Below are 18,278 nucleotides of genomic sequence, written 5' to 3' on the forward strand. Positions count from 1 at the left end.
CTTACAGTCTGTCCTTTTCTCACCTCCCTCCCTTCCTTCCTTCTTCCCTTATTGTCAACAACTGTGAGGGCAACTGACACAATACGGTTTGTAGAGAGAGTAGGATCTTCATCTGAGCTACACAACTCTCCAAAACATGGTATCTTTTCAACCAGAAGAAATGGGTTGGGCAGGGTCAAACTGTTCTGCCCTCTGGTTTGCTTTCTCTGTGAAAGAACTTATCTCCATGCGCGGTTTTCCTCAACTCCACCCACATGTTCTCTCCCTGCCCCCAATCACAGCACTGTGTCTCTTTTGCACTATTATCAGTAGAAAGATTGCGACTTCTTCCTATCTGAATACCCTCACTAATGTGGGGGGAGATTGAAAATTCTGATATTCTAGGCAGTATTCTTAGAAGGAAGGCATCTAAAATATTTCTGATTTTTGTGACTTGAAATATCTTAAATAGTTAGCTCCAGACCAGGATTAACCAGGGAACTGTTATATCTGATATTTGTCCTGCGTTCAAAAGAACCGTGGTCTCCTAAAGTTTCCCTTGGTGTGAGATGGATATCTAATATTAACTGTGTACCAGTAGGTTTCATGGCCCTGTTCAATCTGCTATAGTACATGACCAGGGTCTTTTACTGGTTGTTTTACAAGGGCCATAAAGAAAGAAATTAATCTAGTAAAATGACATCTCAAAATGTAAGGAAACAGTCCACTTTCCAATTATCTTGAATAGGTGGGAAATCACTTGCCACCATTAAGAAACCAGCTTAGTTGATGCCATATCTTGGAGTCAGTCTGTGAACCACAGCTTCACTTTTACCAAAGTCCTAAGAGAGCTTTAGAGCCAGCCTCAACCTTTCTTTTGTGAACTTCTCCAGGTGATCTTCAGCAGCACCTGCAGGCCATGTTCATATTACTCCGCCCTGAAGACAACATTAGGCTGGTAAGTGTTTTTGACTAATGAGCCTTAGAGGCAAAGCTGTTTTCCAAGGGAGTGCAATACCATGCAAGAGACTAGGACTCTCAGTAGGTGCTTATTCAGCATTCTGGTTCTGCCCGACTCTCTAGCATCGGCCTCTAGGGGAAACTAAGAGAATGATGGTCTTTCTCAGCAGACTCAGGTGATTATCGAGATGACACTTTAACACCTGTGAAACAAAGGCTACAAGGCAGTATCTGGTTGGTTAGTTGGTTTATTGGCTGTTGTCCTTCGTTCTCGAAGAGGACAAAAATGACATCATGTTACAGTCAAGTTACAATGCGTCTGGGGCTGTGATGAGCTCAGAATGCTCTACCACATCTTGAGCAAGGCAATGTCTAATAAAGTGCCAAAGTATGTTACAGGTTCTAACTGTGATTGGAATTCAGAGGAGGATAAAAGATGGCGGAACCCCAGTCTAGGGTTAGGAGGGTTTGTCCTGTGGAGTGGTAAGAAATACAGTTGGATAGGTAGCAGGGAACCAAGCTGTTGAGAACCTTGAAAAGCCAGGCTGGCTTCTTGTCTGCTACCAATGCTGCCACTCCCAATTTGATGAATGGGGTTAATCTCATGGTTTCTCTTCTTACCCTTTTTCTCTTGGTGACTTTTCTGATATTGGATTGTATTTCCTGGATATAAAAGTAACTTTGTACCCAAGAAAGGATTATCGGGGTGGGGAACCTGCAGCCTCAAGGCCACATGTAGCCCTCTGTGTCCTCAAGTGTGGTCCTTTGGTTGAATCCAAATGTCACAGAACAAATCCCCTTAATGGACTTGTTCTGTAAAACTTGGACTCAGTCAAAAGGCTGCACCCGAGGACCTCGAAGGCCGCATATAGCCTCGAGGCTGCAGGTTCCTCATCCCTAGACTAGATAAAGCAGTAGAGAGAAACAGGAATTTGAAGTTATTTGATTCAGCAAAGACCTATTAAGCACGTACTCTGTACGAGGCTTGTGCTAAGCAGTGGAGATATAAAGATAAGACATGAGCTTCTGCTCTTAAGAAGGGTCATAGGAGGTGAAGAGCTGAGAGGAACGGTTTTGGTTCCTCATCCTCTTTCTGATGCTTCAGTGTGGGTGTTCCTCAAGTATCTGTCGTTGGCCCATTTCTCCTTCTGTTCTTCCTCCTTGCTTCTGCCTGCCCACCATCTCTCAGGTCTCAGTGCCAGGGATGCCAAAGTCTCCATGCCCAGACTTGACTTTCCTTTCAGGTTCCAAGTTCCAGACCTACCTGCATATTCAGGTATCTTTAGGTCCTCTCCACCTCAGTGTTTAATCTGCACTCGATTCAGCGTGTCAACACCTGAGCTTTTATTCTTTTCTCCCTTAACCTGCTCCTCCCTCTTAACAATTTTTTATTCCTGTTAATTGTACCAGCATTCTCCCAGCTTCCCATTTGAAACCTGGTTGTTATCTTTGCCTCTTCCCTTCCCCTCACCTTTTATGTCTAGTTGGTTACTGAATCCCCTCAATCCTACCTCCATATGATCAGAGATTTAGAGCTGGAAGGCCCCTGAGTCCAATCCCTCATCATTTAACAGATGAAGAAACTGAGGCCTATGTTGGAGGAATGACTTGCCCAAGGTCACACAGGTAATACGTGTCATTGCCAAGATTTGAACTCTGGCCTTCTAATTCCAAATCCAGTTTTCTGCCCACTGTCTAACATCTCTTACATCTGTCCCCTCCCACTGCTACTGCTTTCAATACAAACTCTCATTACCACCCACTTAGACTATTTCAATAGGGTTTTCTGCCTCCATTCTCATCCTTCCGTTCATACTGGTTAATGGTTCCCCTTTGCCCCGTGTAAAGTTTGAATTCCTCAGCCTGTCCTTCAAGGACTTTCATGATCCAGATTCATCTCATCTCATGCTGCTGCACATATTCTCTTCTTTGAGCATAATTCTGTCTCCTCAGGAGGCATTACAGTATCCCACAGTTTTCTTCGCTTGGCATGCCCACCCTGCCATAGTGATTGAATTCCAGCCTGTCCTTAACAGTCCAGCTCCAGGGCCATGTGCTCCCTGGAGCTTTCTATTCCTGCTGTGCCTACCATGTCACGCTACAAAAGATGCTTGTCTCTGCTGGTGTTTTGGCCCCTCCCCATCCTCACTAGTCATGCAGGCCCCTTGAGGACAGGAACAGTGTATTATCTAAACATAGGGACAAGGTTATGTTTGTAGTAGATGGTTAGACTAGATTGTTGGATCATTTAGTCCAGCCTCCCAGTTTTACAGTTGGGGAAACAAAGGAAAAACAACTCCCCCAGGACCACCTATTAGTGGCAGAGCCAAAGCTAGAGTTGACAGTTCAATCCTTGCTTTCTTAGTTGGCCTCTAAGGTCCGTTAAGGCTCTGAATCTATAATCCTACAATTCCTGGAGTTGAACATGTGGTTTCAGCTGTTTAACATTTTTTAAAAATGAATTCCAAAGATTTAAATGAAATTTCTGGACTAATTTGGAATTTGGACGTGACACAGTGTTTTACAATTATATCAAACTGTTAAATATACAGTCATTATGTTGCAGACCATTAAGTGAGTCATCTTCAAGCCAAATCACTCGCTACATTGTGTGACTTTTGACCAGTTAGTGCTTTTTGTAGCTAAAAGAAGCCTTTGTAGAGTCCAAGCAAAGTCCTTTGTTTAAAGTTAAATGTGGAATGTTAGAACTGTCATCTTGGGACTTTGCATAAGATTAAAAGTTGGAGAGTCAGCTGGAAGCTCACTGTTTTATTTTCAGGATAACCCAAGAGTAAATAGAGACACCACTGCCCTCTCCCTTCTCAATCTTTGCTTTCTGAAAGTGAGATTAGAAAGATGACAAGTAACTGGAATGAAGCCAGCCTTTTCCTTTAGCAGTGTGAATTCTTAGGAAGAATATGAGCTCTACGTACGTTGCTGGTGGACCACGACTTTCAAGCTTAGATACAAAAAGTAGACCATTTTAGACCAGGCCTAACAGGAATAAGGCAGAAGACAATTAAGACTTTTAGTAACCCTTGGACTAACCTATGGCCTCACTACTGGGCTGCCTTCTGTGAAAACATGTTCTTAGCCCTGAAGCTGCAGCATCACTGTGGTGCTGATAATGTCAAGAAGGAGGTGTTTTTGGAAGCAGGTCTTTTCAAAAATGGTTGAGTTTATTTTTAGGATGCATTGATTTTAGGTGCATCCAGGATTCTTCATGAAGGTAGAAAGGATTGAAAACTGGTGCTTACCTTTAACCTTAATCATTTTTTTTCCGAAGAAAAGAATCTTCAAACTCTTTCATGTCTGAAGTCTATTTTAAATTGAGCTATAGATTTTCTTTGTCATTTGGCTGTCTGGAATTCAATATTTACCTACTTTTGCACCTCTGACAGAGCAGGTGGGCCCCATGTCTAGACTTTGGACCTTCATAATATAATTTTCTTGACAAGAGAGAAATATTGTGTACAAAGGCACAATATAAAGCATGGCTCTTTTTCTTAGCAAAAAGAAATTGCAATTAAGGCAGAGTCCTAGCAAGCTCTAGTGGGACATTTCTGATGCTAAGGGGTGGTGGGGAGAGGAATAGGTAATGAGAAGTTTGTCTTTTTATTGAGAAAATGTTTTGTTGTGAAGGTAAATACTTTTGGAGCACAGTAGTTGGTATGTTTACCCAAAGTCAACATGTTAAGTGTGGTGTGGAAAAGGTTAGTATGCAGAGGGTGATGGCCAGGTGTTTTCCATCTTCACCAAAACTCAACACAAAAAATATGGCGTTAAGCTGCAGCATGAGGGATTTACCTAAGGACGGTGGTAAACCTCCAGAGGCTGTGGGGTTATTGCCCAGGATCTTTAAAGCCCTGCACACAACAAGCATGGTCACTATCTTGATCTTTATCTAAGGCCAGAAAAATATGCAGTTTGAATGATGAGTGAAAGAGGATTTTCTGCATTTGTTTTGTTGAAGTTTAGGTGAAAAAATGAAAGGAAGTCAGGCTAAATGTGAAACCAGAGCTAAGGGTGAAACCGATTGCTTCAAACAGACTTCCAGGCTCTGAAAGATGCTGAGCACCACGGGACATCTCAAGTGAACACTTATAATACTCAATCTGTTGTTCCTTCTGAAAAGTGAAAAGGTTTCATATGGGCTATTTCTCAGATGCATTTGAAGGCTGTTGTGATGAAAATAAATTCTTTTAAAGTTTTTCTGAATTTGTCACAGCAGCCTTTTGTCAGGGATTTTTCTCAGTCAACAGATACTTAGAGAATAACTGCTCTTTGGTAAAGAAGTCTGTCTTTGAAATTGGTTCATGTGAGAAAGGAGGCCCTCAGGCTTAAAAGGGTCAGGAACCACAGCCTCTAAGGCTTCTTGACAGAGAAAGCTATTGAACATTGAAGTGGTAATGGTACATCAAGGGAATTCAATTCATCAAGGACGTGTGAGGCCCTGTCTTCACTGTTGGGGACCCAGAGACAAAAATGGCAGCTTCTGCATCTTAAAGAATTTATCTTGACTGGGAGCATTGTAACCTGCACACACATAAGTAAAATACACAGTAATTTATGGAGGGAAAGAGCCATGACCCACAGGAAGGATGAGGGATATGGCAATTTATCCTTGTACTGTACCTTTAAAGAAGAAAAGGATTCTGAGGAGGGGAATGCATCATGGGAAAGAAAGCATAGACCCAGCTGCAGGGGTTCCTGTGGTGGAGTCACAAGAAAACCTGTCTGTCCTTGGAGTCAACAAGTTGTGTTCATGATCCTGTTCTTAAGAACTCCCTAACTGTATCCCAAAGAGATCATAAAAATGGGAAAAGGACCCACATGTACAAAAATATTTATAGCAGCTCTTTTGTGTTGGTAAAGAATTGGAAATTGAGGGGATGCCCATCAACTGGGGAACAGCTGAACAAGCTGTAGTTTATGAATATAATGGAATACTATTGTGCCGTAAGAAATGATGAGCAGGCTGACTTCAGAAAAACCTGGAAAGACTTGTATGGACTGATGTATGGACTTGTATGAAGTGAGCAGAACCAGAATGCTATACACAGTAACAACCACGTTGTGCAATGAGTGACGTTGATAGACTTAGCTCTTCTCAGCAATGTGAGGATCTGAGACATCTCCAGAGGCCTCGGTATGGAAAATGCTATCCACATCCAAAGAAAGAACTATGGAGTTTGAATGCAGATTGAAGCATACTATTTGCTACTTTTTTTTCTTCTGTTTTGTTTTGTTTCCTCTTTCTGGTGGTTCCTCCTATTGATTCTAATTCTTCCTTACAACATCACTAATGTGAAAATATGTTTAATAGGAATGTATATGTATAGCCTATATCAGGTTGCATGCTGTCTTGGGGAGAGAGGGGGGAAAGGAGAGGGAGAAAAATTTAAAACTCAAAAGCTTATGAAAGTGATGTTGATAAATCAAAATAAATTAATAAAAATTTTAAAAAAGTAAAAGAACTCCCCAGCCACGTGAGACCATGTGGACGTTCCATTGTGGCCAATTTTTCACTCTCTCACCTAGTAAAGGAGGACTGCAATCCTGGCACTACCAACTTCAGGCAGTAGCTCTGAGTCTGGAAATCTGAATTTGGGTCTTGTAAATATCAGTAGTTGAAAAGAGGAAGTGCAAGCAGATCCATAATTTACTAAGACTCCAAGGAAAGAAAGTGCATGTTGGAAGGCCCTGTCAAAGGGTCAGCTCTCCATATGGCCTGCCCTGTCCATGGGCCTCACAGAAGATTCTTCTTTCACCTACTTCCAAATCAGGGTCTCTCCAGGCTTATATTCCACATTGCTTCCTGACCCCAAAGAAACTTGGAAGCTACCAGAGATTTTTAGGGAGTATTAGGCAAAGGATGCCTTTTAAAATTGTTTTTACTCAAATTGGCTTAGTGAAATAAATTAGATTATGTTAATCCTTTCTCAAGCGGGGGTAGCTGCAGAAGAATGCAGAAGCAAGCTGGAGCCAGAGCAAGTTTTTGGTTATTTGGATATGCCTGTGCCTCCCAGGACTTGGGATTTTAAATTAAGATTCTCCTCTCACACCTCTTAGAGGATATCTAAATATAAAACATCATAGACTCCTCTTAGTAAAGACTCAGACAATATTCTCCATGCTGTCAACAGAGTTGTTTATCCTGAAGAATTAAATCCTAAGAATTGAAATACTTTCAGTCTTTAATCCAGCTAAAGGGTTTAGAACAGAATGGTCCCAGAAACTCATCCCATCTCATGTTAATACACATACATGGTACCTTACCCATTGGGACAGCTAGGTGGTACAATGGATCGAGCATCAGACCTGCAGTCAGGAAGACAGATCTTCCTAATTTCAAATCCACCCTCAGACGCTTATTAACTGTGTGTGACTCTGGACAAGTCACTTAACCTTGTCTGCCTCAGTTTCCTCTTATGCAAAAATGAACTGGAGAAAAAATGGCAAATCACTCCAGTATCTTTGCCAAAAGAAATCCAAATGGAGTCACCAAGAGTTGCACATGACTGAAAAAGAGAATGAACAGCAGCAACCTTACCTAAGGTATTAATGGGTCCTTTCCTCTAGGGTTAGTAAGCTTTCATTTGAGTATAATGTGACCTGCCATTTAATATATAATTAAAATATGCGAAGAAGAGCCAAATACCCAAGGAACTTTTTCTAGCTATCTAGGTAAGAAATGTCAAATGTCATCATGAAACATCTCTTACAAAGAAGGTCTTCCACACTTGACTTGGTAATTTGTATTGCATCTAATTTTTTTCTAGAGATTTTCCCCCTTCATCAACTTTGATTCAGTCACTTAATTGCTACCAGTTGGTATAGGAGGAGTGAGCAAGACAGTTATTCCTATGCCAGAATGTTTTAAAAGTCCCAGCCAGAAACTCCCAGAGCTGGAGTAGAATGAAAAGGGACACTGCCACATTCAGGAAGCTAAACATGATGGGGATGGAAGCAACACAAAGAGGCTTCCCTTTTTCATGTTAAATGACAGCTGACCAAGGCAAGCAAGAGTTCAAATATGTAACATCATTGAAATCTCATTTAGTACAGTGTTCCAGTTTACCCTAATTGGGTTTCATGATGAAAATGATTGTAACTGTCTTGGGAGCTGTTCCAGAAGCCCTAAAATATAAGAGGAACTATTAGCCAGGCCTCCTGGGGCCCAGGGTGCATTTCCATCAATTCCAGCCTCTGGCTTGATATGAGCTGTGCCTTCCCTTAATTTGACCCTAGCATGCTAGGGCTGGCCTTCCGGGTTTTTTGGTGGTGTTTTTCTTTTCTTTTCTTTTCTTTTTTCATCTTAGTTCCTCTTGGCTTCTCTTAAGTGTGTTTTGCTTGAATTGCCATAATGTAGCTTTCTGGAACACACATTACTGTTCTCCATCTTGTAAATTTGGCAACACAGTACCAGTATTACATTCTCATTGGGTCAGTTCTCGTTAGAAACAATTGTGTGTGTGTGTGTGTGTGTGTGTGTGTGTGTGTGTGTGTGTCCAGGTATGCTGCTATTTGTGCTTCCTAGGCTTTTCTTAGGATGATACAATGGAGAAAAGAATTCCACCATTTACTTCTCCAAATTAGATTGCTATCCCTATGTTTCTGTGATCCTTAGTCTCTATACCCAGACATTTGGGCAGAGGCCAGGCCTGGTATGTTTTGAAAGATCTATGAGTTCATCATCTTCTGCAGACCGCAACCCTGCCTTCCATATCTTATCCTTTTAGTGAGTTACCATGGCCAAAGGAATTCATCAGATGGTGGCCAGTCTAGAGATGATCTAGAGATTCTAGAGATACTTGGTTTGGCTGATCCTCAAATGATAGATACACATTCCATCACTGGGATTGTGCCCAGTCTTTCTGGCTTAGTAAGACCTACCAGACCTTGTGTTCTGCTGGCCTACTTTTGAGAAGCTAGAGTCACTTGTTGGCCCATAATAAGGTGTCACAACAAAACTGCAGTAGAGGCTAGCGTGATTAGTACCAAACCAGACAAGGGATGACCTGGTGGAAGCTGAGAAATTCTACATGTAAGTCCACTTTCCCGAGCACAGTCAAGGGAGAGAAATATTGGGACAGCTAGGTGGCGAAGTGGATAGAGCACCGGCCCTGAAGTCAGGAGGACCTGAATTCAAATCCAACCTTAGACCAAACACTTGACACATTCACTAGCTGTGTGACCCTGAGCAAGTCACTTAACCCCAATTGCCTTACAAAGAATAAAAATAAAGAAGTATCATTTCTGAAACTTGAATTTTAAAAAAGTCTTTTAATGTTTGTCAGTAACAAACATTTATTAAGTGCCTGCTATGTGTTACACAGTGCCTAACACTGTGCTAAGCTCTAGAGATACAAAGAAAGGCAAAATTTCAGGAAGCTCACCATCTAATGGGGAGAAAATATGTAACAACTTTGTACAAAAAGCTGTCTACAGGATGAATTGGAGATCAGCAGAGGAGCTCGTAAAAGGCTTTCTGTAGGAGATAAGATTTTAGCCAGGATTTGAAGGAAGCCAAGAGGTAGAGATGAGGAGAGAACATTCCATTAATGAGGGACAGCCAGTGAAGATACCCCAAACTGGAGGACAGAGTGTCTTGTTTGTGGAATAGCCAGGAGGCTGGGACTGGACTGGAGAGCATGTGGCAGGGAGTAAGATGGAAGAAGACTGACAAGGTGGGGGAAGGCGGGAAGGGGAGATTAGGGAGGGCTTTGAACGCCAAAAGAGAGATCTTCTGTTTGATACTGGGGGTGATAGACAGCCACTCGAGTTTATTGAGGGGTGTGTGTGTGTGTGTGTGATGGTAAGATGGTAGGCAGGTTTAGAAAGACAGATGAGTTGTTTGGGAATGTTGAGTTTTAGGAGCAGCTAAGTGGCACAATGGATAGAATTCTAGCTGTATGACCCTGGGCAAGTCACTTAACCCCACTGCCTCACCAAAAGCAAAAAAAAAAAGTCTGGAATAGCCACTTTAAGATGTCTCATAGGCAGCTGGAGAAATGACACTAGCATCAGAAGAGAGGCTAAGGTTGGATAAGTAGATTTGAGAAGTGTCAATATAAAGATGAAAGTTGAATCCATGCAAGCTGATGAGATCACCAGGTGAAATGGTCCACAGGCAGAGCCCTGTGGGATACCCATGGTTAGCGAGCAGGACCTAGATGAAACTCCAGCAAAGGAGACTAAGGAGTGGTCAGAGAGGAGGAGAACCAGGGGAGAGCCATGTCCCAAAAGCCTAGAGAGAAAAGAACATCCAGAAAAGGGTGACTGTGTCTCAGGCTGGAACGGTCAAAGGGGTAAAGATCGACAAAAGGCCATTAAGTTTGTTGATTACGAGATCATTAATAACTTTGGAGAGAACAGTTTTGATTGAATAATGAGGTCATTATTGGGCAAGGACAAAGACGATAGAAATGTAACCAGAAAATCTACTGCAAATTCATATTTAAACAGGAGTGAAGGTCCACAATGTGACTTGTAGTTCTGTCTCTTGAGGTTATTCTGGTTTTTTGTGAACCTTACAGGCTGTGAGATTGGAAAGCACATACCAGAACCGCACGAGATATATGGTGGTGGTTTCAACCAATGGCAGACAAGATACTGAAGAAAGCATTGTCCTCGGGATGGATTTCTCCTCTAATGACAGGTATGGTGCTGAGCACAGAGAAACTCCTTTTAAAATAAATGGCATTTTGTACTGAAGTAGACATCCTCTTGCATAATTCAATTCCCATGCCTAAAACTAGGATGGGGGAGGTGTGGATCTTAGACACCAAGTCTGGAGAGAAATGAGGCAGTGAAACCCACAGTGCTTTGAAAAACAACAACAACCCTGTTTTGTCATCTGTTCCTCACATGTCACCCTTCCCCTTCTCTTCCCCTCCCCCTACCCCCCTTCCTCCACTTTAAGAAACAACTATTAACCAATTAGTTCATGTTCCTAGAGAAAGTCAATTAGTCAATTGTCTCCTTATCTCCATCAGTTAGAATTTCGTTTAGTTGGGCCACCAAACTGCCCACCAGGCCTGACTCCTCGGTGTCTTCTGAGTGTAGTATGCAGACTCTCATCAGAGGTATTCACCTGTGGTCATAAGCTGTGGTGTTTCCAAGCCTTATGCTCTTTGTCGTCTTCCTCTGTATTTAAGAAAACTGAATCCCTGAGTCACATCTGAATTCAGTTCAATTCAGGAAACACGTGCTAATAAGAAGCTTTTATGCCTGTATACCTTTGTTGGGCCTAAGCAGGATGTTAAATCTTGTAACTGAAGCCATCACATATCACTTTGGCCTGTGCTGCTTTTTGTTGCTAAGGTTTAGTGCCTTCCTTTTTTCCATTTCATTTTCTGGAGAAGCCTTGGGAGGGCTGTGGAATGTGGCTGCTAAGCAAATCTTTGCTGTCCAGATAATATGCCTCAGGAAATCCTGCCAGGTGTCTCGACACACAGACTTCCTGGTTTGAAACTAGAGTGGAACTCAGGGCCTGTTGGGGGTGAGCACTGCCACCCAGTGAGCTCAGCTCAGCCAGCTGGAAACAAACATCCCACCGTTTCCCCAAAAAGCATTGCTCTGTGAACTTTTCATTCCAGAGTTGGTTCTGGAGATTCCTGGTTATCCACAGCAGCCACGGCATCAGTTTGGAAGGGGTTTTTTTTTGGGGGGGGTCACCAGAAACACACAGCTGTGACTGTTCCCTTCTTTATCATGCATTACCATGTATTGCCTTTCATTTTATGCTGGGATGTTATACAGGGATTTTTAACCACCTATGGGAAGCTTTCTCCCATTCAGATTTAAGAAGGGAGAAGAATTTTCACCTTTTGTGGGATGTGGGCAACAGTCAGCCAGTATTTTTCCTGTCAATCTTGACCTTTCATATAATCGTAGAACTTTGTGATAAATGTTTCACAACCCTCTTCATCAGTCCAGCTCTTCTCCCCTTGTTTAGATTCCCCACCCCAACCTGGGGAGCCCTCTGGAAAGACTGTCTCTACAAAGCTAAAACCAGTTTCTTTCCCAAGCTGGTTGGCAGTTTCCTGTCACCAGAGTCAGATGGGGTCTGTGGTACCAGCTCCATCTAGCCAGAGAGAGAAAGCAGCCCAGGGTCAAACCTGATCTCTGTGACGTTGTCCTGAGCTTCAGTACCACTCATAAGGAGAGTTTGCCAACATGTGCTCCTAGGAATGTGTCCTCAGTACCCTGAGGCGCTTCTTTCCTCTGGCCTTAAAGGCCATACCTAAGAGCTGCCATTAACCAGTGGAAACTTCTCTGTTCTGTGGGAGCAGAGAGGACATGAGAGGAAGCACAGTTAGCTAAAGGAGCTGGGAACTCCTGTGTTTTCTGTCCTTCTTGTGACTCAGGCACACCTAGGTGTGCTCCCCAGGCACCAAACTCCCAAAGTCCTCACCACCAGAGGACCAAGACAAGGGCAGCAGGTCGGCCCAGCTCCATTTTCATCTAAACTCCTGGCGAAAGAACTCGCATCATTGTGACTGTATACCATTATATGAAAGCTGGAAGCTTTAAGATACTGTTAAGCTGAAGTTAGAAGGCTGGTCATCTAGGCCAGTGGTGTCAAACTCAAATAGAAACAGATCCTGGCATATTGACTTGGAAAACCACAAATTAACAGTTTCTGTGTGGATTGGATTTTTATTGAATTTGTTAAACATTTCCCAGTTACATTTTAATCCGGTTCAAGCTGCATGGAGTTTGACCCCTCCCGTCTATGATATGGCATCCCCAAGAAGCTCTTTAGGGTTGCTTCAGCAAATTAATTTCACCTACATATGAGTTAATTGAGAGTTACATTGAATTTTAACCACTTAAAATTATTTAAAAATGAAATATAGCCTTGGTTTCCAAATGGCACTACTCCAAATAGGGCTTCAGGGGGACAAACCTGTAGAGTTTTAGGATTGTTCAATTGCCTTCTTGTTAATTAGGAAACATACTTACAAAAACAAATCCGGAGCCTCATGAGGAAAGCCCTCCAGGTAGAATAGATTTGCCCATCCCCAGCGTATTTTAAGTCAAACTTCAGTTTCTTAGGTGCCTCCTTCCCAGCATAAGAAGCTCCCTCACCTAAACTAAATTCTGCAAACTGAGAATTCGCTGTGACGTGTTCATAGATCTCTCTCTCCCTCTCCTGTCCCTCTAGACTCGGGTTCTAAGCCCCTGCATCTTCTGGCCATATCTCCTTAAGCTCTGGGGACCCTTAGTATTTATAGCACAAGTTATATGTGTTGCTAGGGACCCTGCTAAGTACTCACTAAAACACACTAAAAATAATTCCCCTCTACCTTGGGAAGCCATTTTTAAAACACATTTTCATGAGCTCATCCCATTTAGGCAAGAGAAATAGTGAGGAGGCTGTTTCTCTCCTGTAGGCTGGCATGGTAGCCATGCCTCTATGTAGCAGATTCTAATGTGAGTAAGTTATTCCGATCTTGATTTGAATCTCATGAGCTCTGGAATCACTGGTGGTGGTGTTGAGTAACACCTGGGGCAGTGAGTGCAAGGAAAAACATTAGATCAAGTGCAGGCAGCCAGACCTTCATGAGCTACACGGCAGCTGGTACAGGTGTAAGGTTCCTCACTTTGGTTCTCTTCTGTTTTTGAAGCAGGCTTCTCTCTCTCTCTCTCTCTCTCTCTCTCTCTCTCTCTCTCTCTCTCTCACACATACACACACACACACACACACACACCTCTATTACCTTTCTTCAGGACTTTTAATTTATTAAAGAACAAGTCCCCATCTCTTTTAGATAGATTATCTCTCAGCACCCACAGCAGGGCACAGAATTCTTCTTAAACCAGGGGGTATAGAGCAGTTATGGAGAGACTAGTCCACCACAGACAGGGTTTTGGATCTCACTCCCAAAGGCCCAGGGTCTAACACAGTGGCACCATATTTGGTGGCTCACCCCTGTCTGGAGAACTTGAGTGGTTAATGATCCAAGCACAGGTTGGGAGTTAGGATCTTTTAGCTGTTAGCCCCAGCCTGTTCATTAATGTAGTATTAGGTCCCTGAGGCCAGTTGCTTAATCTGTGTCTATAAAATAGAGATGATGATACCTTCCTGGAAGCTTGCCCAGATTCATTAGCCTTTAGACACCATACATGGGCTTTATCTTTCATTGCTGAAATTCTTACCAAGTTTCAATAACGGCAGCAACTTCATGGCTTCTCACTGTCCATGCTTGGTTTTCCAAATGTTCTGCAGTTGTTTTCTGTGCGTATGTTTTGTTACTCTTCCCCTGTCCTTAGTAACCCTTTCTCTGCTTTGCTTGTGTATTCCCTTTGACCACCATGCTGTGTATATTTCCTGGTATTAGAAATCGTAGATTCAAAGGCTTTTAGCAAACACAAATGAAGACAATCCTCAGAGTTGACTGGGAAATGTGTAACCTGATAGTTTCTCTTCCTTGTTGGATGAACTGTGCTTTGAAATAGCAGGAAATGACTGGGTCTCTTGTTCCCACAGTAGCACTTGTACCATGGGTCTGGTCCTGCCTCTCTGGAGTGACACACTTATTCATCTGGATGGCGATGGGTAAGAGCTTCTCCTTTTCATTGTGCCCATGGGTGGGGCTCCATCTTACTGCACATTCATTCAGCTCAGTGGGAGGCCCACTGTACTGTCAGGCCAAAAGCTCAATGAGCCCTTTTAAAACATGCTTTGTAAAAGAGTGGAAAAAAATATGTAACTTTCCAGTTTCTCTAATTCCTGGGTTTCTAGGCCAGAGGTTAGGCATTATATCTGTGTAGTCCTTATAAGTCTCAAAGCAAGAAAAAGCCGCTCAAATGGCCAGACGTTAAATAAGAGCTTAAGTGCTTTGCAGTGGCCCAAAGGATAATGCATCCCTGTTCAAGCCAGCGTGTTGCTTCTCTGCCAGTTGTTGCCCTACTGTGTAACGTTCTTCCTGTGCCAGTCACAATACGCTCAACAGGGACCCCAGGGTTACTAGAGGCTGCCCTAATGACAGAGGCAAGAGACCAAGCTATTTGCAGCAGCTCCCAGGGCCTGAGTTCACTTGCTGCATCTTAGAGGTCTTCCAAATTGTAATGCACACCAGGACGGTTTGTCCCCCCCTCCAGCTGGAAATCTCTGTTGATCGAATGCCCTGCCCTGACTTGACTCTGAGATTCCAGTTGTTGCTCATAACATATAAAAACCAGCCACAATCATTCTTGTGATAAGCTTTTTGCTCCAGCGCTAGACTGTGGTGGGTTTCCATGCAAGTGCTGGCATCCCTTCTGCCATACCAGTTGTGCCAGGGTAGGAAAGAGCCTTTTGGAAAAAGGTGAAAAACGCCGCAGCAGTAACCCCCTCTGACTGGTGGCATTTGTTTTATTCTCTTTTCTCCTCAGTGGGTTCAGCGTTTCAACAGATAACCGAGTTCACATATTCAAACCCGTGTCCGTGCAGGCAATGTGGTAAGATGTCTTTTTAAATAGCTGTTCTTGAGGGACAGGCTTCAAGGGAGGGGCATTTGATGCGGCGGCAGGGACCATGTAAATGCTCAGCTTCCAGTGATGTTGTGTGTGATCTGCTGGTCTGGCTGGTATGTGGAAGGGCGAACCACTGACCACCACTGCAGTGTCAAAATCAGAGGCCCAGGTAGTGGTGAAGAATGAGAGGGAGTGGTCATCCTAGAAGCATAGGCTTACCAGGTGGGAAGAAACTTTGTTTTCCAGATGAGCAACTGAAGCCCAAAGAGGTTGTAACTTCCCCAGGGTAGCACAGTGACTCAGGGACAGGGCCATGCTGGACCCCAGGTCTCCCAACCTCCTGGTCTACTGCTCTTGCCATAGTACCATTCCTGCTAGTCAATTAGCCTTCAGGTTTCAGGGCAATGAGAAAAGATCTGGCAGTGCATTTTCCTGAAGTATATATCATAGACAGGGTAGGCCCTTTGAGCCACCCATTCACTTCACCTTTGCCTGAGAGGCAGCTGGTGGTACAGTGGATAGAGCGCCAGGCCTGGAGTCAGGGATATCTGAGTTCAGATCTGGCCTCAGGCATTTACTAGCTATGTGACCCCGGACAAGTCACTTCACCTCTGATTATCTCCAATTCCCCAGCTGTGAAATGAGGGTAGTTATTGCCTTCTAGGGTTGTTGTGGGGATTAAATGAGTTAATATTTGTTAAAAAAAAAAAAAAAAGCAAAACACTTGGCACAGTGCCTGGCACAAAGTAGGCACCAAATGCTTATTCCCTTCCCCTTCTAAATTATAAGTATCTACTGACATAAGCAAGTCTAGATTTATACAACTGAAAACTTTGTAGTTGTTGAAAATTAGACCATCCCTGGCGAGCATGCTAAAGGAACTCCTTTCTTGTTGTTCCATGTTTTTGAAAAAATAAGAGTGGTGGCTTGGTTGTGTAAGCCTCAGGAGTTGATGCCAGAGTGGAAGGACGTGCCTTTCACTTCCTGTCCAGGGCCCTGCCTGCCCTCTGGTGGAAGCATGAATGACCAAGGGGCTGGGGGGAAGGCGAGCCAAAGCGAGAAATAAGAGCCTCCAAAACAGGCCCGGGAGAGATAATCTCCCCCGGATGCCCCAGTTGGCCGTTATCAGGTGATTAGGAGAAAGGGCTGATCTGAACCATTCGCAGTCTTATCACTTCATGCAGGACACAGTTTCAGGGCCTGTGTTCATAGCTGATTCTCCAGTTCAAAGGGATTCATGAGGATGCGTCTCCTGGAGTACACATAACCTGCTCTGACCAGTGCTGGTGGTGCCTGATCCACCCTTGGGTACTGAACTCTGCTGGGAGAAATCCCCAGGAACAACTGTATGTTCAGCCCAATTGTTGGAGTGCACAAAGCTGTGTTCTTTTTCAAGACCCTGTGGATTCAATTAGCAACCTGGGGTCAGGCTTTGATGTCCTGGAGTGGACTGGCTGGCCCGAGCCCTTTTGGCTTTTTGGAGAGAGGTCTTTCTTGGTTTGCTATGTAAACTGATTTCCAAATCAAAGTGTCGTGTTCACCACGTGTTCCTCTAAGGGGAAGGTAGCTCTTTCAGCTTCTCAGAAGTCAGGTCCCTCTCAGCTGATGTGTCCTGAAAGTAGCCAGCACCTGGAGGGGCCTCAGAGGAGATGTGGAACCAGAGTTAGTGGTTTAGGCTCTAAGTACATGATGAGGTTCAAGAAACGTGCCTCATGGAACCTGCAATTATCCTGTTACAGGGAGCAAGAACTCAGTTGGGAGTCAGGGCAACTGACGTGGCTTTACTGAAACTCTCTGATACTTGAGCTTTGCCTTTTGTCACTAAAATGGGCTTCCTAGCTCTGTTTGTTTGTGAAAATCGGCTTCCCCTCTGCAAATGGATTGGCCACAAAAGTCCAAAATACAGTTCTTGGTATTGTGCTCCCCCTCTTGAGGGAGAGACATGGCTATCTGACCAGGAAGGGATTGCTGAGCTGCAGAGTTCCGGGGCCAGTTGTTTAACTGACTGGAGTGCTCCTCTCTCTGTCAGAGTTGACTTTCTGGGTCCTGAGTCAGCAAGTTTAATGGTCGTTCAGAAGAACCAGAGCTGTTCTTCAGAAGTAGCTCAAACACGTGTAGGTAGTTTAAAGAAGGTAGCAACCATGAGAACCCTCTTGTGGGCCAATACTTCCTGGTAGTGCCCAGGGTAATACTCATGACTCGAAGCCTTGGGTGGGAGCCCTTTGGGACACAACATGTCAGTATCCCAGGAATCAAGGGGACACTATTTTGGGGCAAGATTCTGAGTCAGTGGAAAATATCCATTGCCCCCAAGTCATTAAATCATCAAGTATCTTTAGTTCGATGATGGCTCAGCTGTGAAATTGGACCCCACTAAGATACCAGATGCCTTGTGGGTACTCAGGCTAGATTCATCAAGGATGAGTAATGCATCAGTCCCTTCCACAAGAAAAATAAAACTGAATAGATAAGGGATTGGGGTAGCAAAATTCGTAATGGAGGCTGTAGAGTCAGAATCCAGAATATCGAATGAACTTTATAATGAGATGGTATTTTTAAGTAACAGTTTCTCCAAGGTTTAAAAATTGATCTTGGGGGCAGCTAGGTGGCACAGTAGAGAGAGCACCGGCCCTGAAGTCAGGAGGACCTGAGTTCAAATCTGCTCTCAGACCAAACACTTGACACTTACTAGCTGTGTGACCCTGGGCAAGTCACTTAACCCCAATTGCCTAAATTTTTTTTAAAAAAAAATTGATCTTTTAGGATATTGGGCAGATGATATAGAAATCATGCCTGCAAAAAGTCAGTTGAAGGAACTGAGAATGTTTAAACTGGGGAAGAGAAGCCTTAGGGTGAATGTGATCTCTGTGAAT

The 18,278-nt window shown here is 43.6% G+C and overlaps 1 protein-coding gene across 5 annotated transcripts in view; it reads left to right on the forward strand.

Moving 5' to 3' along the window:
• Positions 1-18,278, forward strand: part of SSH2 (slingshot protein phosphatase 2) — a 255,357-nt gene that overhangs the window by 198,471 nt on the left and 38,608 nt on the right. For 4 of the 5 annotated variants that reach the window (XM_020963302.2, XM_020963303.2, XM_078154775.1 and 1 more), the window contains 4 exons: positions 873-937; positions 10,479-10,600; positions 14,438-14,506; positions 15,325-15,390. In XM_020963302.2, the coding sequence (XP_020818961.1) occupies positions 873-937; positions 10,479-10,600; positions 14,438-14,506; positions 15,325-15,390 (322 nt within the window). The remainder of the gene's footprint in view (positions 1-872; positions 938-10,478; positions 10,601-14,437; positions 14,507-15,324; positions 15,391-18,278) is intronic. The other variant, XM_078154776.1, reaches the window with a different exon arrangement.

This window comes from Phascolarctos cinereus, unplaced genomic scaffold (genome assembly GCF_003287225.1).
Source record: "Phascolarctos cinereus isolate Bilbo 61053 unplaced genomic scaffold, phaCin_HiC Scaffold_5;HRSCAF=322, whole genome shotgun sequence".
Lineage (NCBI taxonomy): Eukaryota > Metazoa > Chordata > Mammalia > Diprotodontia > Phascolarctidae > Phascolarctos > Phascolarctos cinereus.